Genomic DNA, 15,017 nt, shown 5'->3' on the forward strand with positions numbered 1-15,017 from the left:
GCTTTTTCCCCTGGATGCATGATGAGAAATTGATGTAAATGTTTACATGCTTACAATTTCACAAATGTTGAAGGCATCCCCAACATGGAAAGCTGCAATGGGAGAGTGTCAGGGCCACAGCTCCCTGGGTTTCTGTTCTCAGTGTGTAAACAAACTGAGTTTTAGAAGCAGGAGAAGTTGCTATAAGTGATTTTTGCTAATTCTCTGGGGGAAAATGGAGGCAACACGAATGCAGAGTCCATGTACAAATGGAGGTGCACTTTTGGAGATTTTATTTTCCTTTCAGACAGGGCAAGGGAGGAAGAAAGTGAGAGAAACATCAATTCTGTTGTGGCTTCCCATGACTCTCTGTTGGGTACCTGGCCCACAACCCACCTATGTGCCCTGAATGTGAATTGAATAGGCAGCGTTTTGGTTTGCTGGCCAACCCTCAATCCACTGAGGCAACACCAGCCAAGGCCACTTTTGGAGTTTTCAAAAGCAGTTTTTAGTTGCTAGTGAACTCTTGAAAAAACAGGTGACTGACCTTGAGCCAATTTACAAGTGTAGCATGTGTTTCCTTAATTTTTTTTCATTTTTCACTTACACTGGACATGCAATATTAGTTTCAGGTGTACAGCATAGTGACTAGACATGAATATAGCTTATGCAGTGATCCTCTGGTAAGTCCCGTGCCCACCTGGCACCATGCATAGTTACTGCAATATTATTGACTATATTCCCTGTGCTGCACTTTCCCTCTGGGTGACTGTGTTGTGTCTTTGAACCAGGGACACAGCTGTCTGGCAGGTTGCAGCTCTTTGAAATTCCGGCATTACATACCCTTGTTGCCTGAACCTGTGTTTAAGCTGACCCCCAGATTCTTCCTGAGCTGCTTCATGCTGTCCCCCCTCATGCTGTGCTGAATTGCAATGGGGTGGGATGCTCCCCTGAAGAAAGCGGCTCAAACAATGTCAGTGCTGCAGATTTAAGGCATCCCACTGGGGGACACTAAACTGTTACAAAATGTCATGATGCTCCCACTTCTGGGTGCATATTTGGAGGAAATGAAAACGTTATCAAAGAGATATCTATACCCTCATGTTCACTGCAGCATTGTTCACTGGAGCCAACAAATGGAAAAGACCTCAGTGTTTGTTGTGGATCAAGATGTGGTTCATATACACAGTGGGATAGTATTCAGCCCCAAGAAAGAAGGAAATTCTGCCATTTGCAACAACATGCTACTGGCCTTATGCTATGTGAGAAAAGACAGAGAAAAATACCTTGGAATTAAAAAACAAAGGGCATACAAGCAGAGTAATGGTGGTTACCAGGATGTTGGGGAAGTGGGAGAGATATTTAAGGGCACAAACTTATGACTACTAGGTAAGTCCTGAAGACCTACTGCATGGTATAGTGATTATATACAACCAAAATTTAGAAACATTCAGTTTGGTAAGAGGCTAGACCTTAATTATTGCAACACTAGAAGAAACTATGAGATGAGTCAGCAGTGCTAGTTAAGTCAATAATGCAAATCATAGTAAAAAATGTATCAAATCAATATGCTGTACCCCTTCAACAAAACGTCCTATGTAGCAGACCCTGTCCAGCAGAGTCCGCCTGCTGTGGCTTACAAGAAGAATCAATGCACAGGCGATAACAAATCCTGTGTGGGAAAAAGGGAACAGGTATGGCTGGCTGCTCTCTCAAGGGGAGAGTGCCCATGGGTGCCTTGGCCACTCTCTCAACAGGGGAGCGCCCCAACCCTTGCCTAGACAGGCTTTTATTGTTTTCCTGGGGTCTTACATTATAGAAAGATTTATTATCTATTACATAGAATATTATTGTCTACATTTTAGGTACAATCAAGGAGATAAAAATAACATGCAGAGGGGGATGGCAATGAGCTCATTAGCTCTGTCCTTGGGAGAACTCATATAGGCTTTGGAAATTACCTTGAAGATAGACAACACACATTTATTGTTTTAGACCAGGGTGTTGGAGTTTTAGCAAGAGCAAGCCATAACAATCTTTATGCATTTTCTAGGCCTGATTCCCACGAGAAAACTTAGTTTGAAGGTGTGGCTTTTGCCCACCACTTCACTTCTGTAGGTTTTCCATACAGAGCTGAGTCACATTTGCCAGGCCATGACAAACTGGTCCCCTACAGTTCTACCCCTCCACACTTTTTTTGTTGTTGTTAAAGCTGTTGTGGTTATACATCCTATAAGACTTGCTACTTGCTGGTCTCTTTTGCGAACCCTGGGTAAATAATGTGTAAATGCATCGTAATATGCAAAATATTATTAAAATCAGTAAACAACCAATGGCTCCAGTGACCCACAATCTTAGGTTGAATCCACCAAACCAGTGCTTTGGGTTTAATGAGCTAAGATTATCATTAAGGGTTTGGAGAATCTCCTGCTTAGTTAAGTGTTGAATGTCCTGCAACTGTTTGTGTAACTCCAGTTGCAATTTATTGATTTGTCCCTTTAAATTAGTAGAAAAAAGCTCCTTTTAGGTGATGTCGAATATCACTCCAGGAGTATTGGCTGGAGTTCCATTGTAGTGGGGTGACACACAGTTTGGAGAAATAAGGATCAGAGGTTAGCTGCTGATGGATGACTAGCGCATCCTGGCGTTCACTGATCCAGTTGAGTGCTGATTCAACTGCAGAAAGTTGAGTCAGGATTTCTTGATCAATCTGGGCCTGTTGAAGCATTTCTAAGTTGGAATTGGTCAAGAGAACATCAACAGTATGAGTAGTTTGAACTGACCCAATGAGGCTGGTGGTTGCCGTGGCTGCAGTAGCTGCGACAACTATAGCAGAAACAATAAGTGCAATAAAAGTGCCAACAAATGGTCGAACTCTTAAAAGAGGCCAGTGGATTGTTAAGCACTATTATGCCATGGGGATCTTCCCATTCTCTGGCTGACTTTATTCACATTCCCTTAATTCAGGTTTATTTATAGCAACTAACAGCTCAGTCTTTAGAATTTCACTGTGCCATAGCTGACTTTGTGGGAGGACTAGAAATTAATTTACCCTCAGACAGACTGCTTCAAGACATTCCATTTCTTCAGATAAGACTAGCAGAAAAAACCAGTCCAGTACCAATAACAGGAGCAAAGACTCTATTTCTTGATGGGTCTGGGAAAACCAGATGGGCCGCTGTTGCCTGGAAAGAAGGCAATAGCTGGAAAGACTTTGTATCCTCAGGACATTCCTCTACTCAGAGGGCTGAATTTTTTGCTGCAATTATGGCCCTGTGGCAATGGCCTAAAGAAGCTTTGAATATAATCTGTGACTCTGGATATACTGTCTATATTATTCAACATTTAGATCAGGCATTAATTATAATTTCAATTGACTCAAATCTGCTTAACCTGTTTCTGACTGTACAGTCTCTCCTCGACAAGCGAGAACACCCCCTCTTCGTTACTCATATTCGATCCCACTCAGGCCTGCCTGGTCCCTTAGTGGATAGTAACAATAAAACAGATGTCTTAGTGTCTTCACTGCTTTTCAGCAAGCAGTAGCTTCTCACCAGTTTTTTTCATCAAAACAGCCAGGCACTTCAGAGACAATTTGATATTCCCTGTTCTCAAGCTAAGCAAATTATAAAAGAATGCCCTGACTGTCAAGCCCTTACTAAGGCACCTCCATCCACAGGACTTAACCCTCGAGGACTAAGCTCTCAAATGATTTGGCAAACAGATGTCACTCATTATGCTCCCTTTGGAAGCGTTTTCCCTTTGGAAAATTCAAACACATTCACATTTCTATTGATATTTACTCTGGTGCCCTACACGCATCTGCTTTAACAGGAGAGTCTGCTAAAAATATACAAGCCCATTGACTTGAAGCCTTCAGTCATTTGGGTCGGCCTCAGCAGATTAAAACTGATAATGGTTCAGGATGATATCTTGCCCATTCTACTCAAGCCTTCCTTCAGCATTGGAATATTCAACATAAAACAGGAATACCTTATAATCCAGCTGGTCAGACAATTGTTGAATGGGCGCATCATACCTTTAAAAATCTTAAAAAACAAAAAAGGGGGAGTCAGAAGTCTACCCCCCAAAATTTGACTATGTTAGCTATGTTTACCTATAATTTTCTAAATTTTGATGAATCACTCTGTACTCCAATTGAGAAACATTTTCAGAAGAAAGAAACAAAGTCATCTTGTTCTCAGGTTCTATATAGAGATCCACTGGGAGATGGTACTTGGCGGGTCCTGTAGATCTCTTAACATGGGGAAGAGTATATGTGTGTGTTTCCATCCCTATGGGTCCTGTCTGGCTTCCAGCTAAAAGGGTGAAGCCTTATCATGAACGAAACTGGCCTCCTACAGTCCTATGTCAAATACAGCTCCAAGAACAGTGGAAAAATAACCCATCATGGATGCAGCTGGGTTCTGTGGGTCCCCTGGAAGCATCCCAGAAAAGGGCTTATCGTCTGATGAACCATCTGAAACTGAGCTGGTGGACACTGTCAACACAGAGACTGGTTGCATGTCTAACTTGGGAGCGCTGTCTGTCAAATCAAAACACACTTGGACATTAATAAGGGGAGACTGCATTAAAAAAGACATGTGTTAGGGAGAATGCTCCCATTTCAGAATCTGCAGGTGTCTCGGATTGAACCAGAAAGTGCTTTTCTTTCATAAGGCAGGATAAGAAGGGCTAGCAGGGAATGTGTGGGAGAGAAGGTGGGGAGGAGGAGGCAGCCAAGCAGGGCTTCAGCAGGAAATGTCTGCTGTCTGCAATGTCATGCCAGGAATGTCCTCAAGGTGCTTGAGAACAGCAGGTAAGGTCAGAGGCCCAGAAGAAGTGCTCAGAAAGTGAAACTGCTGCTGTCCAAGTCCTCTGACCTAGGAACCGCCGTTGTCAGCTGGACCACACCTCCCCTGTGCAGTCGTGGGTTGGTTTATTCTTCCATTCATTGTGCATTCTGCCCTTCATAGGTTTGAGGGACCTGCCATAGGAAGGCGAGTAAGAATTCATCACCTCTCAGGCAGCACAGAAGGTTAATGAATAAAATATCCCTGGAGAATGATTGAAAGCTTCTTGGATGCAAAACCTGAGGAGGGTTTTGAAGGGCAGGTGAAAGTTCTCTAGGAAAATAAAGGGATGGCCCTGGCTGGTGTGGCTCAGTGGGTTGAGCATTGGCATGTGAATTGAAAAGTCACCAGTTTGATTCCTAGTTAGGGCATATGTCTGGGTTGGGGTTTGGGTACCTGGCGGGGAGCATGTGATAGGCAACTAGCTGATGTTTCTCTCACATAGCTATGTTTCTCTCCCTACCGGCCACAAAAAAACAAAGAAACAAACAAAAAAAACCACAACTTTTTTTTTATCAGAATAAAAAAGGCAAATTGGATGTTTCAAGTGTTTCAATGTCCTGAACAAAAGGATGAGAGGTCTTGAGATCTCAGAAAAGCCAAATAGGTGAAGTTGGGTGTAGCAGAAAGATCTTGCTGAATATCATGGACAAAACTGAACCAGGTGCCACGGACCCTTTATCTGGTCGGTGAACATTGTTCCAATAAACAGCTGAAATTGGCAGAGCTCTGTGGAAGTCCCAGGTGTTATTGAGCAGAAGATACTTGAGGATGCATTTTGTTCAGGTTGTCAGTTTCTTGGCCTGTAGTTGTAGGTAATGATTTCTTACAGTCCTTTGTATTTCTGTAGGGTCAGTTGTTATTTCTCTTCTTTCATTTTTTATCTTATTCACTTGGGTGCTTTCCCTTTTTCTCTTCATGAGCCTGGTTAAAGGTTTGTCAATGTTTTATTGAAGAACCAGCTCTTGGATTCAGTGATGTGTTTCTGAAATTTTATTTTCTAAGATTCTATTTTGTTTATCTTTGCTCTGATATTTATTATTTTGTACCTTGTACTCGCTGTTGGTCCCTTTGTTCTTTACCAAGTTCTTCTAAAGTAAAGTTAGGTTGTTTGTTTCAGGTTTTGTCTTTTCTTTTTCTTTTTCTTTCTCTCTCTCTCTCTCTTTTTTTTTTTTTTTTTTGAGATAGGCCTGTAATGCTATGAATTTCCCTGTTAGGATTGTTTTCCTAGTGTCCCACAGACTTTTTATTGTTGTGTCCTCCTTTTCATTTGTTTCAAAGCATATTTTTACTCCATGATCTTTTGTTGACCCATTCACAGTTTCATGTTATTTAGCTCCCATATCTTTGTGTCTTTTTCAGTGTTGTTCTTGTGATTGATTTCTAGTTTCATAGCATTGTGGTCTAAGAAGATGTTTGATACAATTTCAATCTATTAAATTTATTGAGACTTGTCTTGTGTCCTCACATGTGGTTTATCGTGGAAAACATGCCATGTCCATTTGATAAGTATGTATATTCTGCTTTGTGGTGAAATGCTCTAAAGAAACCAATGAAATCCATCTGATCTAGTGTGTCATTTAACGCCACTGTCTCTTTGTTGATTTTCTGCCTGGAAGATGTATCCATTGAAGTCAATGGGGTGCTAACTTCCCCAACTACAACTGTATTTCTGTTGATCTCTCTCCTTTATGTCCAAGATTTACCTTACATATTTAGGTGATCCTGTATTGGGTGCATTGATGTAAATGTTTTCTAGGATTATAGTGTCTTGTTGGATTGTTTCCTTTATCATATTGTAGTGTCCTTCTTTGTTTCATATTATAGCCTTGGTTTTAAAGTCTATTTTGTGAGATAGAAGTACTGCTATGCCAACTTTATTTCCCATTTGCCCAAAATGTCTTATTCCATCCCTGTGCTTTTAGTCTGTGTGTACCTTTCCATCTGAGATGGATCTCTATGGGGCAGCCTATATATGGGTCTTGTTTTTTTATTCAATCAGGGACCCTAGGTCTTGTGGATGGAGCATTTAAACCATTTACAGTTAAGGTGATTATTGATAGATAGTAGGTAGGGCCATTTTATTGACACAGTGTTTTCTGTGTGTGTGTATCAAACCAGGGACCTGCAGGTTCCTAGGCCGGTGCTCAATCCACTGGACCACACCAGCAAGCGGTTTCCTTTGATTTTAATGGTAGCCTTGATGGGTCAAGTCACCTTGAGTGTAGGTCCTTGATTTTCATCACCTTGAATATTTCATGCCACTCCCTTCTGGCTGAAATGTTTCTCATGAGTAATCAGAGGGCCTCACAGGTAAGTACCTGCTTTTCTTTTGTGGAGTTTAGGATTCCCTCCTTGTCTTTCAGCCTTGTCATTTTAATTATGATATGTCTTGGTGTAGGCCTTTGGGTCTAACTGGTTTGGGACTCTGAGCTTCCTGGACTTGTGTGTCTTTTTCCTTCACCAGACTGGGGATGTGTTGAGTCATTATTTCTTCAAATAGGTTCTCGATCCCTTCCTCGCTCTCTTCTCCTTCTGGTATTCCCATCATGCAGGTGTTGTGAAACTTCATGTTATCCAAAATGTTTCTTAAGCTGTCATTTTTTTAATTCTTTTTTCTTTTTTCTGTTGTGCCTGGGTGTTTTTTTCCTACCTTGTTTTGCAAATTACAGATTTGATCCTCTGCTTCATGTAAACTACTTTTTATTCCAGTATATTATTTATTTCAGATACTGCATTTTTTATTTCTGACTGGTCCTGCTATATGGTTTCTGGGGCTTTTTTCATGCTGTTGAGTATCCTCATAGTTCTTATTCTTAACTCTGATTAATTGCTTGCCTCCATTTCATCTAGATCCATTTTTTAAAGGATTTTATTTATTTTTAGAGAGAGAAAAGGAGGGAGAGAGACAGGAAAGGAAACATCAGTGTGTGGTTACCTGTCATGCACCTGCTACTGGGGACCTGGTCTGCAACCCAGGTATGTGCTCTGACTGGGAATTGAACCAGCGACCTTTTGGTTCCCAGGCTGGCACTCAATTCACTGAGCCACACCAGCCAGGGCACCACCAATTCTTACTTGTGTTCTTCCTAGCCTTCCTCAATTCTATACTGCATTTTTATCCTCCAGGAACTAGAAATTGGACTCCCAATTTAATCCACACATTTACTCGCAAATGTGGCTGTACACCAGCTAGAACTTGGCGGTCCTGTTGTACAAGGAAGGATACAATTGTACAACTAATACCAGAGGTGATTTTTGAATGGCATAGTTTCCTCAACATAACTTCCCTAATTTTCAGGGCATTGACCCTTGAAACCAAATAAAATTTCCTACTGTGACCAGAAAGAAAAGTATATGATAAAAAAAAAAACCTGAGATGGGTATATCCAGATAAGAACTTTGTAGTTAATAATTTGTTGCAGACACCAGTACTGTGAATGGGAAGAAGTGGCTCCTTGTGAAGTGTAGATTGGGGGAGAAGTGCTGGTCAGTGTATCCAGCTAATGCCATTTCTCAGCCCTGCAGTTGTCATCAACTATGAACCTCTCATTTTCCCTTATACTTTTAGAAGGAGTTTGACACAGGTCTCAGACCATCCCAGCTTCCCTCTATTGCTTCTTGAGAGACCTAAAGCATTTTGGGAGAAACTAATGTCAAAGAGACCAAAGTAGAAGATTGGTTACAAAGCATTGCAGAGTACTGATTAAACCCCAGACTTCAGAATTTGGCTCTCTTTGTTCACTTCAGCCTTTGGCTTGTTGAGTAACCACAGACAAGATGCTTTACCCCTCTGTTCCTGAATCTGCTTGTGTGTTCAGTGTGGATGATAACACTATCTCTTAATTGTGTTGTGAGGGCTGAAGCTATGTCTAACATATGGAAAGAGCTGTACCAAGGTAGCTATCACTTTCAAAATAGATGTAATTATCGATGATAAAATGCTAAGCCAGCCCTGGATGGTGTGGCTCAGTGGATTGAATGCCAGCCTATGAACCAAAATATCACAGGTTTGGTTTTCAGTCAGGGCACATGCCTAGGTTGCAGATCAGGTCCCCAGCATGAGGCGTATGAGAGGCAACCATACATTGATGTTTCTCTCCCTCATTTTCCCCCTCACTTTCCCTCTCCCTAAAAGTAAATAAGTAAAAATCTAAATAAAAGAAAATGCTAACCCAGTGATTATGAGTCTGTCATCTGCTGCCAAATATGGATTATGTCCTTTTTTTTTTTTTGGTATGGCCTGAGAAATAAACTTCACAGTTTTAAAGAATTATAAGAAAAAAAGCAAGTAATATGCCAGAGAGACTGTATGTGGACTAGTCTAAGGAAACTTCAGTATCTCAAATGCCCTTGCTTCTGAGATAAACAATACATGATGATACAGCTAAGTCTTGCCCCAGTTTTGTACTTCTAAAACCTTAGGACTTAAGCATTTACCACTTTAAACCCTTCAGGTTTTTGAAAATCAACCAGATGCATATTTTTCTCTCAAATGGACCTGGAATGTTGTACACTGTAGACCACTTATTAGGCCACAAGTCACGTCTTAAGAAAATTTAAAAGAAATCACACAAAATATATGAAGAAATCATACAAAATACACAAAGTATATGAAGAAATTATACAAACCATTATATAAAGTATTCTCTGAACTCAATGGAATGAAACTCATCTATAAGATATGAGAAATATAAACATCAAAGATTGGTCACTAATTTTCAACTTGCCTCCACAGTAGGAAGTAAGCAAACACCTGTACCGATTAGCATGAAAGAAATTCTCTCTCACTGTCTGCCATTTATAATCTTCCTGTGACTACCTTTTGTTGCCAAGTTCAGTACAAAGGAGCACTGGCTGGTTCAGACAGGTCTTTTCTCTAAGAGGACATGAAGACACATCTCTTTTCAGGAATGTTTTTCCAATCTGTGGAGATATGCCTGTGCTGAAACACCCATATGTTTTATGTGAATCAATAATTCACAAATACATGCAATTAAAACCCTTAAAAGCCAATGGAGGAAGAAAAAAGTTATAGTGAAATTATAAAAGACTTTGAGGTGAAAAATAGGTCCACGGTGGTAAGGAAAGCTCTCAGTGCTATGTTTTTCTGATAAAAGATGATTCATTCATCTTAGAATTTACTGAGTCTGGGAGATGGGGCAGATGTTGCCATGGTGAGGCAGGAGCCAGCACAGGAAGAATTCTGTGACTGCAATGCCGTTACTAGCCAGCGTCTAGCATCCTGGTTGCCAGGAAACACCTTTTACTAATTAGGTAGAATAAATAAACCGAGGCAGGGGGAGGAAGGAGACAGTTCTCACAAGCTAACTTAGCAGTCCTGAGCCTGGTCTGATAATGTTGTGAAGTGTTCCAACATCACAAGAAACACTATTAGCAAGAAGGAAGGGAAGTCCTTGGAATTAATTCTGTGCAGTATTTTCCACTATCTGGGAAAGAAAGCCTTGAAACTGCTTTCATCCCAGGGCCTGGAATGCAGGAGAGGGTCCCCCATGCCCAAAAAGAAGCCCATAAAACAACTTAGGTTAATCGTCTACCTCTGGTCACTGTTTATATTTACGAGGGAGTCCCTGATGCTTATAGAAAGAGTACATAAATAACTTTAGAAAGTCCCCCAATTTTAATTAACTGTATCCTGTCACGTATCTGTTTTACAAAAGATGAACAAATGGAGTTTGGAGGAAGATAAGGATTTGGGTTAACAGACCCTCACACATACCTAAGTTTGGGCAGTCACATTCCCCCAGGAAAGCTGGCACCACATTTACCCATTAACCAATATGTAACTTTTTTTCTCCTATCCCACCAACTATGTAAGTCCTCCGAACAAAGGGCATGCCCTCTCTCTCTCTCACTGTGTGTGTGTCTCTCTCTCTCTTTTTTTTTTTCCTGTCTCTCTCAGGCTCCAGGTGCTCTTGGTTCTTGGGCCACTGGGCCTTTGGCAGGGCATCCTCAGGCTGCCCTAGGCCTTGCCACCCTGGTTTTTAGCTGCGCTTACTTTTGCTGCCCTGCTTTGTCCTGAAACTTTGCCTTTCACCCCTCCCCTCCCACTCTACCCAGTCCTCTTTTCTTCCATGGGAATGGTTCACTAATAAACTGATTACACACGAATAGACTTGATGATCTGTAAGTTTTTACATGCATCAGCAAGAAGAACCAGTCTCTTCCGGGAACAATGTTTCTTCTGGCGGTTCCTCCACCCCTAACCTTCAAGTCACCACAATTGCTTGCTCCTGGATGTGCTGGGGCTGGCTCTGCTTCATTTTATCTTCCACTCTGGCTGGAGCCCAGTGTCCTCCACTGATCCAGATAGAATTGTAATGTGATTATAATCACAGAAGCCAGGATGTCCAGGGAAAACCCAACCTCCATTGTCACTCCACTTCTTTTCCTTGAAACTTCTTAACAGGTACATATAAGATAATTTATATTCTCTTTCCTTTTATAAAAAAAATCCTCTATTGAGGCCATGGTTATTGATAGAGAGGGGAGAGCAAGAGAGAAACACCATTGTGAGAGAGAAACAGCAATTAGTTACCTATCCTACGTGTACCAACTGGGTCAAACCTGCAACCTAGGCTTGTACCCTGATCAGGAAACTGACCCAGGGCAAGAATGTCCTTTTTCCAACTGACTGATCAGTCTCTCTCATTGCTCCCTCTCACTTTCTCCCTCCTTCCTTCCCTCCCTTGTTCTGTTTTTGAAATTTACCTAGTTGTTCCTATACCAGTTAGTAAAATTCTTCTTCATTCCCCACTACTTTGCAGTACCATTTAAAAAGAAAATCAGTAATCTATACATAATCAGAGGTATGTATTAGATGTATCTCCCCCTGGTTTCAGTGCCTATGTGAGAGCTTGGAGATGATTGGCTCCACGCCAGGGGGTCTCATCTGCCTGGACTTACTATGGCAGCCCACAAAAGGTGGAAAAGTCAGGGAATGCTGGTACCTTGGCAGATTGTGGGAAGAGTTGGAAATGGGGCTGGAGAAGATTGGCTGGTGCTTGGATTTAAACCTGGGCCCAGGTGCCTTGCAGAGTTGGGATCACATGGCTTTTGGTTATTCTGTTTTGGCATGTGGCTTAGAAGAGAACTTCTTGGGAAAAAAGGGGTGAAAGGACTTGCTCGTGAGCCATGAAGTGCCTGTGGCCCTCCCCCTCTTCCCTCGAATAAAATCAAAAAAAAAAAAAAAGAAGGTACTACATGTTTTTGGATTAAATGGAGATCACTGCTACCACACAGCTGAAGGTGCTGGATATCAAGGGAGGCCAGCCAGCTGAACATGGATTAGTGGAAAGAACTAAGGAGCTACTACAGCCACGGACTTTTATTTCTTTTCCTTATGCTAGTTCCTCTTATTCCTTTTCCACCTGCTGGTTGGCAGTGTGTGGTTCTATTTTGTCGGGGTTTTTTAAAAGATTTTATTTATTTATTTTCAGAGAAAGGGGAAGGGAGGGAGAGAAACGTTGAGGTGGGAGAGAAACATCAATCCTCTGGGGCCCCCTTACCTGCAGCCCAGGCATATGCCCTGACTGGGGATCAAACCTGCACCCTATTGGTTTGGACCACACCCAACCACAGCCAAACTGACCCAGTGCTGGAGGGGTCTCTTTTCAAAATTCACACAGAAGAGCCTTGTGTGCCAGGACCTGTGTTTCATGTCCTCTCTGTCCTTTGCCACTTCTGTATTTCCAGGACGTTTGAACTGGCCCAGAAGAAGCAGGAGACAATGACCAAGTTCCAGGTGAGAGAAAATAAAATAAAAAGTCTGATCCCAGACTGGGCAGAGTAGGAAGGAAGGACCGTGTGTGTTTGTGGGTATTCTAAGGGACTTTGGGATCTCAGTGAAGACATTAAGTCATTACTCTTAAGCTTGTATAACTTTTCAGTAAATAATTCCTTTCCTTTTCACCAGTCTCTGACACTGAGATCTATAATAACCTGATGGCGAACAAGGAGAACGTAATACAGGGGGACCTCTGGGGAATGAGTATAGTTCTTTCAGGCATAGATCCATGCTGTAACAGATCCATTCTGTAACAATACTGTGTGGTAGAATTATATGTGGAATCTAAAAAAAGGTGAAACTCACAGAAATAGACTAGAATAGTGGTCATTGCCTGGGGGGTAGAGAGATGAGGGAAATGGGGAGAGATTGGCTGAATGATACAAACCTGCAATTATAAGATTATGAAGGTTGAGGATCTAATGTATAGCATGGTTACTGTAGTTCAAATTTGTTGAGGGAGTAGATCCTTGTTTCTCACCATAAAAAAAAGTTCGCAATGTGAGGCAATATAGATGTTAAATAATTTCATTGCGGGGATCTTTTCACAATGTACTTACTATACATATTTCAAGTCATCACATAGACTTTAGATGTCTTACTATTTTATTTGTCAATTCTACCTCAAGAAAGCTGAAAATAATTTGTTGAGCCCTGACTGCTGCAGCTCAGTGTGTCTGCAGACCAAACTTGTTCAACCTCAGGTTGGAGCACAGGGCTGGGTTGCTGGCTAGGCCCACAGATTGCTGATTGTCTTTACAGCAATGTTTCTCCTTTTCTCCCTCTAGTCCTCTCTCTCTAAAAATAAAGGAATAAAGAATTATTTTCAGCTGTTGGCTTTCTTACTTTTTTTTGGGGCATGATCCCATATTTTCACACCTACATTTTGAATAATCACAGCTCATTTCAATCACCTTGTGAAAAAGTAAACATTTATGTCAAGAGCAGGATGGATGTAAATGATGATATATTCAAAGGTGCACTAGAGAAAGAAACATTTTCGACGTATGTTCTAAGCTTCCCTAAGTTACAGAATTTACTTCATTTGCCAGAAAAATAATTAAAAGTATAAGCATTTCGCGTCGAAACGAAAATCGGACTTTTGGTATTTGTTTTGTGGGTTGACGAATCGTTACTTTCCCTTTCTGTGTGACCTCCCCATTTCGGAATGAATAATTCACACAAGATAAACTATCACAGATGTCCATTAGCCCATGCACAAGTAGCCTAAAGAAAGCAACAGCATCCAAACGACTTTGAGGGGCTCTGTTGGGTTTTTTGTCCTCTACAGCAACATATACTTTTCAGTCACGCTGTGTGATTGTTAAAAGTTTTTTGTTTTTTTTTTAAACAAGGGAGGGGGAGGAAAGAAGGAAAAGAGGGGAGGGGAGGTTTCCTGCTAATATTATCTGAGGACTGAATAGAACCATTACGCATTTTTTTTTTTTTTTTTTTTGGAAAGCGGCAACACTACGTAAGTGCTACCTTGTGGAGCATTCTGAGAAGCGTAGTCCTGAAGCGCCGGTCAGTCAGAGCCACTTCCGCTGTGGGAGGGAGGAGCTTTAGCGGTGGTTCCGGTCGGGGATTCTAAGTGCGGTCCTGGAGCGGGTTATAGTCCCAGCGTTTTCCGTCAGGAGAGCTGGGCGCATGTGAGTGTACAGTGCCTTCTAGAAAGTGAGTGGGTGCAGAACCCCGGGTCTCTTCCTGCTTGCCTGGGTTGGGACCCGCAGGTGCGGTCTGACTCTCGGGGTGGGGGGCGGGGGGAAGAGCGGAGGGCATCTTCGCGTTTGGTCACTCGTGGAGTTGGGGGCGGCAGGGGTCGCGCGGTTCTAGGTTTGAGGGTCTGTCGGCGCTAGTGTTCCTTTGGGTTCTCACGCTTCCCGGCTTCTAGTGACATAATTATTTTTTTAAAGATTTTATTTATTTATTTTCAGAGGGGGTAAGTGAGGGAGAAAGACGGGACAGAAACGTCAATGTGTAGTTGCCTCAGGAGCGCCCCCTTACCAGACCCCTGGCCCGCAACTCAGGTGCGTGTCCTTACTGGGAACCAGACACCCTTTGATTTGCAGGGCAGCACTCAATCCACTGAGCCACACCAGCCGGGGCAGTGATTGTAGGGTTGTTTAATTTCTCTGTCTGTCCTTTTCAGAGTGGAGTTAGTTGTAATGTCACCAGACAGGTGGGCCAGAGTCTGCCTTCAGCTGGTTGGCAGTGTGTGGTTCTATTTTGTCGTTTTTTTGTTTTTTTTTTTAAGATTTTATTGATTTATTTTCAGAGAAAGGGGAAGGGAGGGAGAGAAACATTGATGTTGGAGAGAAACATCCATCCTCTGGGGCCCCCTTACCTGCAGCCCAGGCATATGCCCTGACTGGGGATCA

General features: G+C 42.1%; 1 protein-coding gene across 1 annotated transcript in view; it reads left to right on the forward strand.

Moving 5' to 3' along the window:
- The first annotated feature begins 14,205 nt into the window (after nucleotides 1-14,205).
- Nucleotides 14,206-15,017, forward strand: part of LOC119054429 (zinc finger protein 271-like) — a 35,968-nt gene continuing 35,156 nt past the window's right edge. Inside the window, 1 exon segment of the mRNA XM_053655722.1 lies at nucleotides 14,206-14,288. Within this exon segment, the coding sequence (XP_053511697.1) occupies nucleotides 14,287-14,288 (2 nt within the window). The 5' untranslated portion in view covers nucleotides 14,206-14,286.

The sequence above is a fragment of the Artibeus jamaicensis genome, unplaced genomic scaffold (genome assembly GCF_021234435.1).
Source record: "Artibeus jamaicensis isolate MK-2021 breed Jamaican fruit bat unplaced genomic scaffold, CSHL_Jam_final scaffold_11, whole genome shotgun sequence".
Taxonomy (NCBI): Eukaryota; Metazoa; Chordata; class Mammalia; order Chiroptera; family Phyllostomidae; genus Artibeus; species Artibeus jamaicensis.